The 18,365-nt window shown below is 31.5% G+C and overlaps 1 protein-coding gene across 1 annotated transcript in view; it reads left to right on the top strand.

The window, feature by feature from the left end:
- Nucleotides 1–4,429: 4,429 nt before the first annotated feature.
- LOC134726263 (low-density lipoprotein receptor-related protein 1B-like) overlaps nt 4,430–18,365 on the top strand; it is a 29,979-nt gene continuing 16,043 nt past the window's right edge. The window contains exons 1-6 of the mRNA XM_063590663.1: nt 4,430–4,490; nt 5,094–5,219; nt 6,764–6,892; nt 9,638–9,763; nt 10,488–10,613; nt 17,739–17,864. Of these exons, the coding sequence (XP_063446733.1) occupies nt 4,430–4,490; nt 5,094–5,219; nt 6,764–6,892; nt 9,638–9,763; nt 10,488–10,613; nt 17,739–17,864 (694 nt within the window). The remainder of the gene's footprint in view (nt 4,491–5,093; nt 5,220–6,763; nt 6,893–9,637; nt 9,764–10,487; nt 10,614–17,738; nt 17,865–18,365) is intronic.

Here is an 18,365-nt window from a genome sequence, read left to right as displayed (position 1 = left end):
AAAATAAATTGAGAACAAACACTTATATTAGTGTTGAACATCGGTATACAACTGTTGCCTTTATATATTGAAAGGCACTGATACAAATTGAGATAGATATTGTCATTGAAAACAGCGTGTTCTTCTGTCCTTTTACATTTTCATTTTGGCAAATCCTTCCTAGCCTATCGCGCACCTTGACCACATGGATCATTCAATAGTGTATATTTATCCATCCATTTTGTCATGAACTTGCCTTATATTTGCTTGCATAGGTCAATCCATGAAGATAACAAGGCTGTCATCTGCAGTGCATCTTACAGATTATGCACAGAACGATTATATAACCAAAACAGTTTATAAAGAGTTAAACAGTAAACTTTTGTGCATTTGGTTAACCTACTATATCATGTATATGAACAACTATAAAATGTAAATGAACACATAAAATATATATAATCAGTTATTTTATTTCTAAGCTTAAAAATACGACACCGCATTTCCACTAGATAACAATTATATTTGGGGGAAAAATTCAAATGCTAATCTACAGAAGCAAAATAATTTAATTCTCTCAATTAGGTTTATGTGCATCTTAACAATGGGCACTCACTTGCATTTTGAACTAGAAAATAATTCTTAAGAAAAAGAATATGAGTAAAATTCGTCATCTTAGGGCAATCAGTCCTTTCAATAGTCTATCTAACGATTTCTTTACAATTTGAAATATTTGAAGATCTTGTTTGTTGAACAAATCTTGCTATTTACAGTTGTATGTTACATGTATATTTTAAACGCAAAACAAATGATGAAAATTGTCATGAATCAGAAGGACTCTAATAAAAATTCGACCGACGGTAACAGGCATTTGCCTTTTTTTGAAATTAGCTTTTTCCATTTGCTTTATGGATTTGTTACTACAAGTAACTAATCCTATTTCTGTTTTTTTTTTGTCCTGTTTATAACCAATTGAATAAAAAAAAATCTTTTAATTCGGACGAGCAAGGCGAGGAATAAATTAAATCAGGTTCACGTGTCATCGATGCTCAATATTTGCCTCCCTAGGTCTTTCGCTTTAAGGTCAAATGCCGAAAAAAAAACCTTGTAAAAGTAAACCTGTAGAGTGAAGATATCAACATATTAACAACTAAGTTTTTGGGCTTTTTATTAAGACTGTACAAAATACGTTTTAAGGTGATCTATAGGAGATGACATCGTTATACTTTGTCTCACTTGCAGTCATAATCAGGTTGCCTACTTGTGAAAATAAAATAACGACACAATATTTGGAAAGCAAGATCAAATAATGCTGCTACAAAGAAAACTACAGCAAATTAGACAATAATTTCTTCCGAAAAATATGTTTTTTTAAAAAGAAACAACACTCCTTTTTTATCGTTCATTTTATTGATATCAGCAGTACTAGTGAGAGGCCAAATAAATAAGCTGTTGATATTTAACCACAGATGTGTTCTCCAGTTCTAATAGTATTACGTAGTGTTCACATGATAGGCATCCATTAAATAAGTCTGTCAAAACAGTAGCAAGGATTGTCTTCAATTTGTCGTGATGTCAACGTTTTTATTAAATTTATAAGGCCACGGTGTGACTTTGATATGAAATGAGTTATGCATACATGTGATAGATAATAAATAATCCTTCTTTCTAAATTTATGATATCGAGTCTCAATCAACGGTTTGGCGTTATAAAGTAGCAGTTGTGGGATTCTATTTAAGACGAGATAATAATTTTGTGATGCGAAATATAAACCTTGCTTTTTACAAGACTAACGCTCTAACTCGGATTTTTAATATGCTTGTTTCTAAGATTGTACACGACAGGAAGACATATCATTCTTTACAAAAACAATATGTTCACTATATGTAGCCGACACGTCTTTATTCTTTATTCTTAATGCCACGTGCTTAGCTAAGGAGGAGCATACATCAACTTTCAGGTATCTGGTTTGAGATGGACGAGGTTCCCCGCACTCGAAGTGTGCATTTACCACATAACCACCGAAGCGGTTTTTGATGTTTGAAATGGCAGTATAAGCGAATGCATTGTACAATGCCTTGTCAAGAAGGTAGACTAGATTGATCAGACAAAACATACTTCACTTAACTCTCTACAATTGATCAACTACGTAATACTTATAATGTAAAGATACGATATTAGTGGAAAGAATGGATTGATTTACATATCACATGCGTCGGTTCAATCTTATTACAGACAAAAAAAATATCAGTGATTAATTATACACTTCAGATTATCAATACAAGATCATTGAACAGTCATAAAGTTTACCATTGCTACAGATAATATTTACTTTCATTGGAGGTTTTGTGAAAGTATATTTTTAATTATTATTCGTGACTGTTGTTATTACCCTGATTAGATGTTACTATGGTAAGATTGCGAATTCACTTGTTTGTTTGTCTGTCCGAATGAATACTGACTATCCAGGATAATCGTCTCAGTATATTCCTATATGAACAGTAATAAGTAATTAGTATAATAAAAAAAAAGGCAGAAATATATCGGGTTTTTGTTTCGTAAGATTGAAAGAACAATGAACTTCTAATCGGATTCATGTTGTTTAATCAAATAATCATCATCGTGCGTCATCCAAAAATTTTACACTTAAAAAAGAAATAATCGGTTTTCACCCAGATAATTGACAATTATCTTAAATGTCAAAATTATAATGTGAACACTCATGGTTTTCGCTTGAAATATTCCATAAGATATATTCAATAATGCGCGTGGAGAGGTAAGGATCTTTTTTTTACATTGTATTTTAGAATATATATTAAAAATTTCAATCATAAGTCTCCCTGGTATAAATCATTACTGTAAATTACCTAAATTTCGCGAGCGATTTATTTTCGCGATTTTCGCGAGTAGAAGAATAACGCAAAATTAAATCGTCGCGAAAATGTATAACTTTGATCTTTCCCTATCAAACTACATCAAGTTAATAATAAAATCGCGAAATTAAATCGCCGTGAAATTGACTAACTAGCTGGCGATACAGGTGGAATACAGTATTCGCGAAAATAAGTTGGTTTACAGTATTTTGATCTAGATTCTATTGCAAAAACACCCGCTGCATGGAAGTAAATATTTTCAAATGTGCAAAAGCTCTTATTGTCGCGTAAAATGTTTAAGATTTTTCATTTTGTAAATTGTGCTTTATAGTTGCGTTAAAACTTTAATTACATTCGACGATTTTGTAAAAATAAATTCATCAAGCTGAAATGAAGTCATTAAATTGTTTGAATGACTGTCTTGTGGTTTGATTTTGTTTTAGAGCATAGTACGTCGTCATACGAATATACTGTGCATGAGATAACTTGACATTAGCGTGAAATAAACAAACTCGGGATTTTGTTAAAATTGTCTTTTCCGATAAATGTATATACTGTTATGAAAATTATTTATAAAAATCCGCCAGATGCTAAACCGGGATATAACACTTAAGGTGGTACCCAGCACTTTAACTAAAATTAATTCGGCTCGTTTAATTTTCTTGAAATCTTTACAAAGTATTTACTTTGACCCTTTGACAAAAATACAAAAAATTAAAACATTTGAACCAACCGTTTTATCAGAAAAAATACACTGGTTATAAAGCAGTTTGACAAACACTTATTTTGATCATTTGGGAAGCTTAATATTCCCTTAACAACACAACGTAGTTACAACGTTTAGCTGATTTTACAGAGTTATTTCCCTTTGTGTTCATTCCCCACTGTTATCTAATTCGCGCTTTCATCTATGTTATATGTATCGCTTTCAAACAGTCTTTTTAAGTTTCTGGGTTCTTAAAGACACATAATCAAGCAGTAAATTAAAATATATAAATGCATTCCCAGATTTAATTGCATTGTAGTTACCACGTTTTTTATTATTACAACCCAAAGAATAATATCGCAATTTTCCTTTTGTTTTGTCACATTTTGCAGCTTCAAGTAAAATATAAGTAAAGTTTTAATAAACGGATATCAAAATCACATTTTGATATTTATTTTTGCAAGAGTAACTACCATTACAGTCCTTAATGTCATAATATAACATTTAACGCAAGATGTTCGACTAGAACACGATTCTTTTTTTATAAAACGGCTCATTATTGTAATTATTTTTTTCAACATGTTAAAGACTTTAATCTATTATCCAATTCAATATCCGATTGATGTTCATTGTGACATTATTTCTTTTTTTTTAATCTTATAACAAATAATTACTAGATCATCAAATCATTTTCAAGTGTGATACGATTAAGGGGCTGACCGACGGGTTTATTGAAGTATATAAATATAACCATAGAGACCTCTACAGTTCGACAATAAGTGTATGCCTTTCAAAAGTACTTTATTTACGAAATAGTTTGCTACGTAAAAATTATATCTTTTCATAACAATCGAAATTATATTTTACAGTACAATGGATCCTTCTCTTGTTGTCTTAACTGTCCTTGTGCTAACAGCAGCTAATAGAGCACGTGGTACAGTATCGATTTTGGAATTTTACTTCTCTTCATAACTCATTAATATTTAATTCATTTCATTGGTATTTGAATTTCAGACTTATATATTGTAATTTGTGTTCCTTAAACGAACCTCAATTCGGGATCTTTGGCTATTTGTTACTCATAATTTTCGAACCCTTATAACGTGAAATAGATAAAAAGAAAAAAAGGGGGATGTTGGTATAGTTTCATAATGTTAAAATACTATCTATAACAAAATACATAAATCTTTTTTTTTTTTTTATTATTTTAGAAAAAATACATAAATCTGTACCATATGTTCATGGGTATAGACAAGAAGTGAACACATTTAACAGAGAATTGCAAAGATCTGGTTCTTAAACAGATGTACTAAACAAGAGACAGGCATATCACATGTGGTTTGGAAAATATTTGTGTTAGATCGTGGTGCCTTAACATTTATTCGCAGCAAGGCCGTATTGAGTTGATACTCAACTTGATATAAGTGTGAAAATATTAACTTCACATATTGAGTCATATTTATGTATTGTATATAACTAAAACATATGTTTCATAAATTATATACCTTTATAGCAACATTCGTTGATTATCATTAAGGTAATTCCTGTAGTCAGGGATTTATCAAATGCCAGCATAGCCTTCAATGTATATCAGAAAGTGAGCTTTGTGATGGAAGGTGGACATGCTATGATAGATCCGATGAAGCACCAGAGGTCTGTGATGGTAAGAAAACTGATATTTACCTTGCAAAAAAGGCAGAAGAAACAGAAAGTGACTAAATAAGTACCAATTCGAAGAGTGAAATCAGAAACATGACAAACAATGAAAAACCACGACCAGACAAACAAACGTCTACAAAACCTGCATTGACAAATATCAGCAACACGAACCCCATAGAAAGTACTAATTTGCTCAGGAAGGATATGCAGGTCATGTGCTATGACATATCTGTGGTCACTAGTGACACAGACATTCCGTAACATTCAACCAATGTTAAGTGGTGTTAGTCAAATTTTCGAAAAAATATTTTTAATATACCATTTTGAACCCTTGTGTCGATAGCTTTTAGTTAGCATCAACAATGAACAATGATAAAGGTTATTATAAAATGTTAAGCAAGCTCAAAAAAATTATTTCAACTCGGAGGTATATACTCCATATGAAGACGCTTCTGAAATGTTGCTTCATATCAGCTATGGTAACATCACGAGACTCCTATATTCGATCAAGGTGCTAGCAAAGGGCTCAGTTGGGTCGAGAAATGATACAAGGGCACACATGGAAAAGGCCATATCATAATATTTGTTTCACACATATTACAAATGTATTATTTCGAAACCTTCCAACCGATAAAACGTATTGTCGTTTAATATTATACAGAGTAATATCATTGTCAGATTCTCTTTTAACATTTGTGTTCTTTACTTCTTTAACAAATTTCGCTGTAGTTACATCTTATAGTTGTTAGGAACGCTTATGACGTCACAACAGGTCAAACTAATCGGTTAATTGTCCATGTCAAGAATAAAACTACCTTTGTCAATTCTTCAGTTATTGTTTATGCAAAACCCAATAATAATGTCGCAATCAGTTATTATATGCTATATATCTGAGTATTTGATATAATTTGAAGACTTATCTAAAATTTCCTTTTATTATATTTATCATAAATTACCAGTAATAACATAGAGATAGTATTAACTTGCATTGACACATTGAATATGCGTTGAATTTAAACGGTTTTGGTGCTGTATTAAAGAATCGAATACTCATATATATATGATTGCATACATTGATTGGTTATCCTGTGCCCTGTTGTGTATAATTGTGACACTGTCTGATTATAAATGTTCGATTTGCATTTTCTAAAACATCAATTCTTGAAGAATAGAAATATAATCACAAATATACTTTTTTTGATTTTTGGGCGATAACCGAATTTCGAATACATAAAGGTTTTATTTTATTGTGGCAGAGATAGAAACATTCCTAAATAGGAAAACAACAATACTGATAATCACGTTTTGCGTTTTGTTTTGAAATATATTGAACATATAAATTATATCAAAATTATCTAACTTAGCTAATTGAAGTAAATTTAGTGCTGTTATTTTTTACCGCTTTTTTTTTAAAGATTAGATGAATGTACGGGACCTGAAGATTGTGTATTCAATTTAAAAATGTAAATTTGATTAATCAAAAAAATAATTTCCAACATACATGAACGTTCATCAATAACATAATAAGCTATTGAATTTTGTTTTCAGTTGTATTATGTAAGCAGCGTTTAATGACTTTGTGTGACGGTGGTACACGTTGTATTCACAATATCACCGTGTGTGATGGATACAAAGACTGTTTAGATGGATCTGATGAAATTCCGGAAAGATGTTATGGTTAGTTAAGGAAAAACAGTCATATGTTTCTTTTTTTTATATATATATCTAATTCATAAAAACAACCAGTTGTTATTAATGTTTGTGTAAATCTAAAAATTAGAAGCTGATACATTATCCACCTTTTCAGTCCGGTTATTGTGGAATTAAAAATTGAAATAACATTCCGGACCCAGCAGAAACCGGTTTCATGCATGTATGCAGTTGAGTACAGATCAAGCATTAACTAGTAAATAAATTAGTCAGGGATTTTAGTACAACAAATTACTTAAGGATGTTCGCTGCTCAGTTTTAAACTAGTATGTATTAATAGGAAATAAAATGAGGAATCAAAAAAGCAAATATTTACACTGGAATTTTGGCAGGAAAATGTTCTCGCTTGACTTTTCATAGCTTTATCATTGACCAGTTAAAGTTCTAAAATACTTTTAAGAAATAAATAAAATTTTATAAGACTTTTACAAATGACTTATAATCAAACATTTTAAAGATTAATAAAAGAAAAATGGGGGTTCATTTGGATTTCTTTTAAAACATTCAAACGGATAAAACCAGAGGATTCCGAAAATCTGACAAAAATTCCAAAACATCACAAGCAGACATCCTTAATAACATGTTTAGTAAATTCATTCAAGGTTGAAAAATCTGTTTACGAAATTCAGCTGAAATTCAGCAAAACAAATCCAATTAATTCAGTAAATTACATCAACGTTAGTTACAGGCATCGACATATTGTAGATCCATGAAATAAGTTTTCTACATATACAACCAAATTTTTAAACCCAAATCTTAATATCTATATAAGAATCTAGTAAAAGTTTTGAGTAGTTCGTTGTAATAAAATCCCTGACTTAATAAATTGTCAGTAATACATAGATCAAAATCTAAAACAGACACGGGCATAGCGATCGAGTTGTGAAAAATAAACACCGTAAGTTGGTGCCAAAAGAACTGTACCTTCCAAAAAAAGAAACTAAACAATAGAGAACAAACAAGCATCCCTTTTGTCTAATATTATAGTGTACATTTTCTCGTGCAAAACTGAAATATCTAATAAATTTAGGAAAGGACAGTTATTTCCGTTTACGTTTGATTTATTTCAAGTAAGCTTCTTTTGGAAAATTTCGGCACTACATTGAGAAATGTCTTATCGATCTAATGAAAAAATCATCAAGATAATGGGAACTTATATTGAATTAAATCATTTGAATAAAACTTTGACGATTTTCAATGGCACACCTGCAATCAGAAGTTATTACATATATGTTGCAAAATAGAAGAATCAGCAGATTAATGATCATGAAGAGGTGTTGATTGGGCCATAAACATACAATTTTTTGATGATCGTTAATCTGTTGATTCTTCGAACTTGTGTTAATTTTTGTTAAAACTTCTGATAAAGAGTGTGCCACAATAAAAATGTGTACTTTGCAATGTCCTTCAATATAAATATAACTGTTCCAAATGTGTCAAAGCGTCTACAACCCAACAAGAAAATAGAAAAATAGCCAAAGCATAACAATGGGTCTTCGACACAGCGCGAGAAAATATCGCATCCTGAGGCGGACTATGCTGTCTATCATACAGAAAGACACTATTATATTAGCGATTGAAACACAGAAGGAGAAAAAAGGGCATGCGTCATTTATGACACCCTTTATGTTCACTATGATAAGCTTATAATCTTTGATTCTATTGAATACGTACTGATTAACTGAAAAAAAATATCTTGACTACATGTATGTTCATGCAATTAATTCAGACATTTAAGAGGATCGTCTCAGCAGCATCCCAAAATAAAGAAAATCATTATAGAAAAAACATATCCTTGTACATCGTATCAACTAGTAGAAATTTACCCTATATGCAAGTGCATATATGCATTTCTGTACTTATAGACACACATTTGACTAATAAGACATTTAACCTTTGTGTAAGCATTTGGGAATTGAAAGCTTAATGTTTTTAAAATACATCCATACAAAAACAATCAAGATATCCGTTTAAAAAAAAATAAAACGAAGACAATATAGTATTGGTTTAATGACAACAGTACGTACAGAAAGGGCGATGCTTGTTGATTGAGTGCGCCTGGTGTAATGTGGTACAATGATTTATCCAACTTCTGTGTCGTATGACTGCCGGAGGGTATCACCAGCCCAGTAGTAGGCGCTCCTAGTCTTGACATCAAATATTAGTATGAAATTTACATTGCACATCAGTCAATGCTTAAATTATCAACACACTAAACTTTTCTTTACACCCAAACATTTAATGTTATTCATTGGGCCTTCCAATCGTTTTATGTACACTAAATGATCCTCTCGTATATTATATTATAAACCTCATATCTATGACGAATAATATTGGTGAAAAAATCATATATCTTATAGAATATGTCGTTGTTTTGCTGTCCACTAAAATCAACTGTGAACTTGATCAATATCAAAGGTCTTGAATGAACCAGTATCGATTACTTGATAGTGATTTTTACTTAAAAATAAGCTTTAGAAAACAAGGGTTAACAGAGGAAAAATTCTCGATTATTATTGTTTAGTATAGAAGATAGATCATTGGGTTAATGTATAGTATTTTATGAAAGTTCCACTTAATATGTATTTAAACATTGAAAAGTTACGAAACTGGAATAAATTAATTTTCCATTTTCATTATAGATTCAATTGTATTTCTGAAAAATTATATTGACAAAAATGTACACGTCAATTTTTTTTAATTATCTTAAAGATCATGACTGTGTCAAGGGAAAGTTCAAATGCATGGATGGTCTTCAATGTATTAACGACGGTTCTCTTTGTGATGGATTTTCATCATGTAACGATGGATCTGATGAATCACCAGAAGTCTGCAATGGTAAACAAAAATACTATGTATTTCAATTAGGAAATAATTCACACATATGTAATGATACATTCTAAAACTAAAATAGTTATAACTTTTCATTAAACACTGAAACAAATAAATCCTTACCAACATTCTTGAGAACAATGGTCGTCTATTTATTGTCATGTTAAGGACTGTCTATGTATTGTCCTGTTTAGGGCCGTCTATTTATTGTGATGTCTATCTATTGTAATGTTAAGGTCTGTCTGTTTATTGTTTTGTTAAGCGTCGTCTATATATTATCATGTTCATGGCCGTCTATTTATGTTAATGTTAAGGGCTGTCTATTTATTGTAATGGTAAGTGTTGTCTTTTTATTGCATCGTCAAAGGCCGTCTATCTATAATTTTGTTAAGGATCGTGTATTTGTTGTAATGTAACTTACAATCTTTTCGAATAATCAGAGAAATATTAGTCTTGAACAGCATATCATTAGGATATATTTTTTTAACAACTCGTTTTATTTTCAAAAGATACATAACAAAAATGAAAGCAAGCCATTTGTTAATTTAAAAAATGTAAGTTGATTACTGTTGAGGTTTTACCTGTTTACATGGATTCAATTATCAGGAGATTATAAAATGATAGGAGCATTTGAATTGTTTGTCGTGCAATTTCAATCATTTGTAGTTTTTGAATGTTATAGTTTTCTGACAAAAATGTACACGTCATAATTACTAATGATTATTTCAAGGTTATGACTGTGGCAAATGGTACGTTAAATGCCAAGATAATATTCAGTGTTTTTTTCAAGACGGTCTTTGTGATGGTTTCCAGCACTGTAACGACGGTTCTGATGAATCACCTGAGTTCTGTAGAGGTAACGTAAAATATTATTTTCGCGACTTCAAACTGTGACATAACGGGGAAAATGCATTTTTCGACTGATTCTTATCATCCAAACTGATTTAATTTGAAAAGGAGTGCATAGACCCCTATTCTTTAAAAAGGACGTTTTGTTTCATTTTGCAGGAATATTGTGTGGACCAAATTTTATAAAACTGTAAAAAAGTGCAATTTTTTAATTTTGATAAATATACTTAAAATAATTACGTTTTTTTCTCAAATCATTACCATTTGAGATATATAAGTTATTTGTTTGCGTTTGACGTTTAAAATCATTAATTTTGAAATAAAAATAAATCCAAAATGATGTGTTTAATCTGTCTAGACAAAACATTCCATAGGTTGAGGTTGATAAATTAAATAGCCAAAATTTTTAAGCACTCCTGTCCACTGTTTCTATGTATGTTTGCGTTGTTTGTTTGTTTGTTTGTTTGTTTTTTTGTTGCACAGTGTTCTGTTGTTTCGTTGTTTTTCTCTGATAGTTGACGTGTTTCCCTCGGTTTTAGTTTGTAACCGGGATTAGATTTCTCGTAATCGATTTACGATTTTTTGAAAGGTGCAACGTATAACAAACGTATCATAGGCGAATAAGGAACAGGGTATCAGTCGAGCGCTGAAACGGGTAATTCGCGCTTATAGTGTTACTTCACCTGTAAGAACCCATAGTGACAACCAGAAACACGAAATAAATTTGAAAGATTTTTTGAAACGGTGCAACGTATAACACACGTATTATTAGCGAATAAGGAAAGATAAGTTATAGGACATACGCGCTAATCCGGTTATTTCACCTCTTAGTACTCATAGTAAACACCAGAGACAAAAAAAATCATTTTTTTTAAAACGTGCAACGTGCAAAATCACGTATTATATTCGAATTAGGAACGTATAAGTAACAGGTTATCAGTTGAGCGCTGAAATAGCATCATATGCGCTAGCCGGGTTATTTCACGTCGTTGAACCCATAGTTACCATGAAAAACAAAAAAACAAATGGAGAGGTATTTTTTAAAAGGTGCAACGTAAAAAAAACATATTATGAGCTAATAAGGAATGATAAGTATAAGAGTGTCAGTCCAGCGCTGAAACGGGAACATTCACGCTAATAGGGTTATTACACCTCTAAGACCCAATAATGACTACATGAGACACGAAATGAATTTAAAAGATTCTTTAATAGGTGCAACGTATAATACGCGTATTATAAGCAGATAAGGAACGATTAAGTAAAAGGGTATCAATCAAGCGCTGAAACGCCTAAATACGCGCAGATAGGGGTTATTTTACTTTTTTAAAAGAACCAATAGTTAATTCCAGAGACAGAAAAAGAAAATGAGAAGATTGTTTTGTAAGTTGCAACGTATAACACATGTATTATAAGCGAATGAGTAACAAGGTAACAGTCGAGTGCTGGAAGTGGCAAACACGCGCCATTTGTGTCATTTCGCCTCTTAAAACCCATAGCGACCACCAAAGTGAAGAAATAAAAAAATATATATCTATTTTGAAAGGTGCAACGTACATGTATAACACATGAGAAATAAGCGAATAAAGAACGAATAAATAACAGGATAACAAACGAGAGGTGAAACGGGTACATACGCGCAAATAGGGTAATTTTACCTCTAAGAACCAATAGTTAAAACCAGACACAAGAAAAATATTGAAAAGACTTTTGTAAAAGGATCAACGTATAACATGTAATAAGCGAATAATGGAGGAATAAGTAATAGAGTATCAGTCGAGCGCTGTAACGGGTATATTCGCGCTAATAGAGTTATTTATCCTCTAAGAACCCAAAGTGACTACCAGAGACACGCAATAAATTTAAAAGATTTTTTTAAACGGTGCAACGTATAACACATATATTATAAGCGAAAATGGAACGATAAGTAACAGGATATCCGCCAAGCGTTGAAACGTTTACATACGCGCTAATTAGGTTATTTTACCTCTAAGAACCAATAGTTAACACCAGAGACAAAGGTGTAATCACTACAAACCAGTAAAGGTAACTGTTAAAATAAATTTCCTTTTAACTGATATATATAACCACAGTCAACAAAATCAATATATTGTTTCAGAAATATATCAATTATTATAATTTGGGATAATTCTTTTTATATTATAGATAATGTATAAAAAGGGATACAGTTAAAGAAATTAATAAAATTCTTCGTCTGATAACTGGCATGAAGTTTAACCTCCGCTTTCAAATTGGGCAAACTCGTTAATAAGATAACACCTGGTCAGTGGTAATAAATTTGAAATAACAGTTGTTCAAAATTGCAACATCATGTTTTACTTTAATAACAGGGCCTTTCGAATATTCTAGATAATTAATACTCGACTTTAAGAAAATAGGGTTTTCTTATTACCTGTAAAACACACATGTACTGACAGAGGTAACTAAACCATATTAAACATGTTAAAGTGTTGCTTGTATGCCATATCTTTAATTTGAAAAAAAATATTTAAATTTAATTAAAACAATCTGTTACTGTTACTCTGAAACATATGTCTTTTTTTTTTAAAGGTTATCAATGATTGATTTGCAAATTCTATTATGATGTTACCATAAAATACTTCTGAAACATTCAACACATTTTGAATAACATTGAACATATAAGTCACAATTAATTTTTGAGATTATTTAAGGTGTTATCCAACACTTTCACTAAAATTAATTTGGCTCGTTTAATTTTCATAAAATTTTGATAAGTATTTACTTTGACCCTTTAACAAAAATATACAAATTTAAATCTAGCAGTTTTACAAAAAATAGTTTTGATCACTGAGGAGCTTTATATTCCCTTTACAACACAGTAAAATTAAAACGTTAAGCTGAATTAACAGAGTTATATCCCTGTAGTGTGAGGTACCACCTTAATCGGTTTGTTTGATTTATATTTTAAAGTTAATGAATACAATTATGTGAATATTGATGAATATTATGTTGAAGTTATATAATGATAGATGATTGTGAAATTTTAATTTCAATACTATATTGAATACATTTTTAATTTTAAGTTGTTGTCCATATTTCATATTTTTTTTTAATTTAAAAAATTGACAAAATTCAGTTGAAAGATACAAAGAATATGTCTAGGTTGGTTAAGATTTGGTCAAGTGTGGTTTAGTTCGAGTATTGTTTATACTAATAAAGTGGTTACGCACTGGTCAAGTACAAGTTCAGACTGTTACGTATGGTTCAGACTACAGTCGAGGATTATCAAGAACATTTCAGACCAATTCAGACTGGTCGACTAAAAATCAGTGTAGTCGAGTACATATATAAGACATTTCAGACTTTTACTGGTTTGAAGTGAACGTAAACAAAAAAGAATTATACTCGAATAAGGAACGTTTAAGTAACAGGGAATCAGTCGAACGCTGAAACGGGAATGCACGGGCTATTTGGGTTTTTTCACTTTAAGAACCCAAAGTTACCACCAAGAAATAAAAATGAAACGATTTGTTATGTAAGATGCAACGTATAACTCACGTACTATAAAGGAATAAGTAACAAGGTATCAAGCTAACACTAAAACGGATACATGCTCGCTAGGGTTATATTTTTATTTTAACTCTAAAAGCACATAGTTACCACCAGAGACAAGAAAGAAAACAAAAAGATGTTTTGAAAAAGGTGAAACGTAAACAAAACGTTTTATGAGCGAATATGCAAAGAATTAGAAGCAAGTTATAAGCCGAACTCAAAACCACCGCACACGCGCTGATAGGATTATTGCACCTCCTTGATCCAAGAACCAACTCAAGACACACGAAAATAAAGCAGTTTAAAGGTAGAAATTATCAAATACGAATTAGGAACAAATAAGTATCGAATTTAAAGTAACAGGGGATTGGTTGAGCACAAAAACGGATACATACGTGTTAAAAGGTTAGATTTACCTTAACAAAATTAGAACCAATACCCGAGATAAGAATATAAAGCATTTAAAAGGGAGAAAGAAATAAAAATGGAAAAAGTTACGAATAAGGAATAAGGAATAAAGAACAGGTAACGAAAAGAGAAGGGGCGAAAGATACATGAGGAACAGTAAAATGCTTACATTGTAGATTGAAAATAAACTGACATTGCCATGACTAAAAAATAAGAAAACAAACAGACAAATAATAGTACACAAGACAAAACATAGGAAACTAAAGACTAAGCAACACCAACCCCACCAAAAACCGGGAGTGATGTCAGGTGTTCCGGCGGGGAAAGCAGATCCTGCTCCACATGTGGCGCCCACGCTGTTATATATGTTATTACAAATCCGGTAACGAATAAGGAATTAGTAAAAAATAACGCATAGGGAACGAATAAACAATAAAGATAAAGTAACAAATAGGTAAAGAATACGTAATAAGGAATAAGTATTGAATAGGTAACGAATAAGGAATAAGTTCACCCCTGTTTAGGAGAGTAGTCAGCATGCAGTTTATATATTTTGGTTTGTAGTGTTATTTTTTTATCTTTTTAATACCGGATAATTAAATCATAACAGTGTACTGGCTGTTCATTATCGCGTATGCGAATCTAACACGCCAACAAAGCTAATGAATATCCATGACTTTAGATAAGAACAGCACGTGTAGCCTAAAACTTCGAGTTGAGTTGTAGATTTGTAGCGACAATGTATAAATGTAGATTATAAAAGAAAAAAATAGATTAGAAATATAGTTATTATTTATCATAAAGTAGAGATGTCAATGAGGACTCGAGTATTGCTCGGTAGGACCGAGTATCGATTACCAAAATGAAACTCGACTAATCAGTAACCTGATAGAATACTGTTGCTTTCTAAAATTAAAAAAAAATGTTGAGAGCGCCTACCGGAAAATTATGTATTAAGAAAATTTAAAATATTATTCGAACTGTCATTTAAAATTCATACAAACGAAGGTACATGTAGGACATATGAACAAGACCATTTTTTCAAGTCTTACAATTTAAGCTCAGCTTATTCACTCCCCCACCTATGTACCGTCAAGCCATATATTTTCATCATCAGGACTGTGCGTTACTTAACAAATTTGTTAAATCACTAAGTCCACAACAAAATTGATAAGATAATAATTTTAAAGAGGAACATATTCGTTGCACCCAGTATCGACTCTCAGAAATAATTTATGACATCAGTAAGTTCTAATCATCACGCTTTCGTTGATCATTGATTTGTGTTAGTTAACGGTTTCCAAATAATATTGTTTGGTTAATATTTTTCTATAGATATAAATCAATTACAGATTAGATTATTACCAGTTACCACAGTGACCAAAGATAAAATTTCTGAGCTTGAAATGACCTCCTGTTTCCTGATGCAATTTTATTTTACTATCAAATTTTCTAGTTTGTCTTTCGAAAGATCAGTGTATGGAAAATGTATAAATAGATTAAAAGTCTAAATGAATAAGTTATAGTTATTCACCAAGCAAGTCGGTATATGGGATTTTTAAAATCTGCACAGCTGTACCAGTCTCCATAATAAGTACATGTAGAAAAAGAGGGACGAAAAATACAAGAGGGACAGTCAAACTCATATAAACTATCAACACATGGCTAAAAATGAAAAAGACAAACAGACAAACAATAGAACACATTCCACAACATAGAAAACTAAAGAATAAGCAACACGAACCCAACCAAGACCTAAGGTTGATCTCAGGTGCTCTGGAGGGTTGATAATATCCTGCTGGCACCCGTCGTGTTGCTCGTGTTATCACAAATTCAGTGAATAGTCTAATTCGGTAGGTCACATTCTTAAAAGGGAATGGGATTGTAGTTACGAAGTAAGTAACACATCCGATATCATTTGTTAAACAGTTATTCCATAACGGTCAACAAACTCGTGATGACGACCATAAAATTTACGAACAGATGATTTCAACTTCACCATTTATTAGCTTCCTTGAGAGCAGCAATCCTCTATCAAGAAAATCATGATAGAAAATGCAAGCACGGGAATATCGTATCAATTGGGAGATATATACCCCGTATGCAGGTGCTGCTGGAATGTTGCTACTTAGAAATGGAATGTTCGTAATTGGAAAGCTGAAATCTTCTCTTTTGTCGTAAAGTTGTTGTCTTCAACCGACCCTCATTGTCAATTTCTAGATGTAAGTCAAGTAATGAGCTTTTAATTTTGGTTTAAAACTTCTTGGACTATTATCTAGTCATAGGTAATAATGTTCAGGGATATACAATCACAATACAACGACCCACAATACATAAAATGGGTTAAATTTTGTGTTCCCATTTTGAAAATTTTTGTAAACTCAACGAGTAATCGATTAGTATATCTTCACCGAGTTGACATCCCTATTATAAAGCCAAGCGAGTAAAACACGGATATATCAGTAGACTAGGTTATTCATATAGGACAATTTCAATGTTTGATATATTCACCACGATCTTTTTTAACTAGTGAAAGACGTGAAGGTAAGTTAAAAACTCTATTTAAGAAAATTTAGACATCACTTTTTACCAAGCATTTGAAAATTAATAATTTATAATTAATACTGCTTATTTGTTATATAGACTATAATAGGAAGTACACCACTAATTCATGGTCCCATTGCTTTCTATGTTAAATTCCTCCGTTTCAAGCAGGCACACCTCTTTTATTTTAAGTTCAAATAAAGTGGCAATCATTGCATGTCAAATCAACACCTTCTGGTGTCCTGTACTGAAAAAATCAACATACCTTACATTGCATATAAGAAAGAACTGGTTCCCAGAACTTCGGATGTACCAAAACAGGTACTTCCGATCTGACAAAAAGGCAAAATGTACCCTCCTTTTTAAATTTCATGCCATTTTTTTATTATTCAAATTTATCAGTCAAAAATTGTTCTACAATGTTCACCAGTCATGCAGCTTTCATTTGATACCAAAATTAATAAAATATTCTAAATATTTTGAAAGTTATGTCCATGCGTAGGAACTATTTTGTGTTAAATATGTACTACTTTCTGGTATGTGCTTTCTGGCCGGGCCTGAATTAGTGGTGTTACACCTATATATATCAGATTGTCCATATGCACATTGATTGTTGACTTTTACTTTGTTTTCATTATATGAATTTTAGAAAGTAAGTGTCCTGCCAAGAAGGTGAAATGTAAAGATGACATCCAGTGTATTTATGAAACATATCTATGTGATGGCGCTTTCCACTGTAAAGACAAGTCTGATGAAGATGAAGAGTTCTGTAAAGGTATAAATAAACTCATCATGGATACGTTCCAGCCTTGAAATTTTATATATACGTCAGACGCGCATTTTGGCTACAAAAGGTTTACCAGTAACGCTCGAATCAAAAAATGTAAAAAGGCCAAATATAGTACGAAGTTGAAGAACATTGAGGACCACAAATTCCTAAATGTTTTGACAAATATAGCTAAGGTAAAATATTCCTGAGGTAGAAAAACCTTAGTATTTCAGCAATTCAAAGTTTTGTTAACAGATAACTTATAATTATGAACATATCAATTATAACTCAAGCCAACACAGAAGTTTTAAATACTGGGCTGGATCTGGGAGTTTAAACTTCACCAACAGTAGCATCAACCAAGTGGTTGTAAATAAACTCATCATAGAAACCAAGATGTATATATACATGTTCTTTTGTCCATACCTGTATGCGTCTGATTGGCTGTAGGGTTGAGATGGAACAATAAACATGTCTGGGTTTGGTTTTTTTTGGGGGGAAGGGGGG

This window comes from Mytilus trossulus, chromosome 7 (assembly GCF_036588685.1).
Source record: "Mytilus trossulus isolate FHL-02 chromosome 7, PNRI_Mtr1.1.1.hap1, whole genome shotgun sequence".
Lineage (NCBI taxonomy): Eukaryota > Metazoa > Mollusca > Bivalvia > Mytilida > Mytilidae > Mytilus > Mytilus trossulus.
Note: the sequence above shows the minus strand (reverse complement) of the source record. Positions and strands in the feature narration are given on the sequence as shown.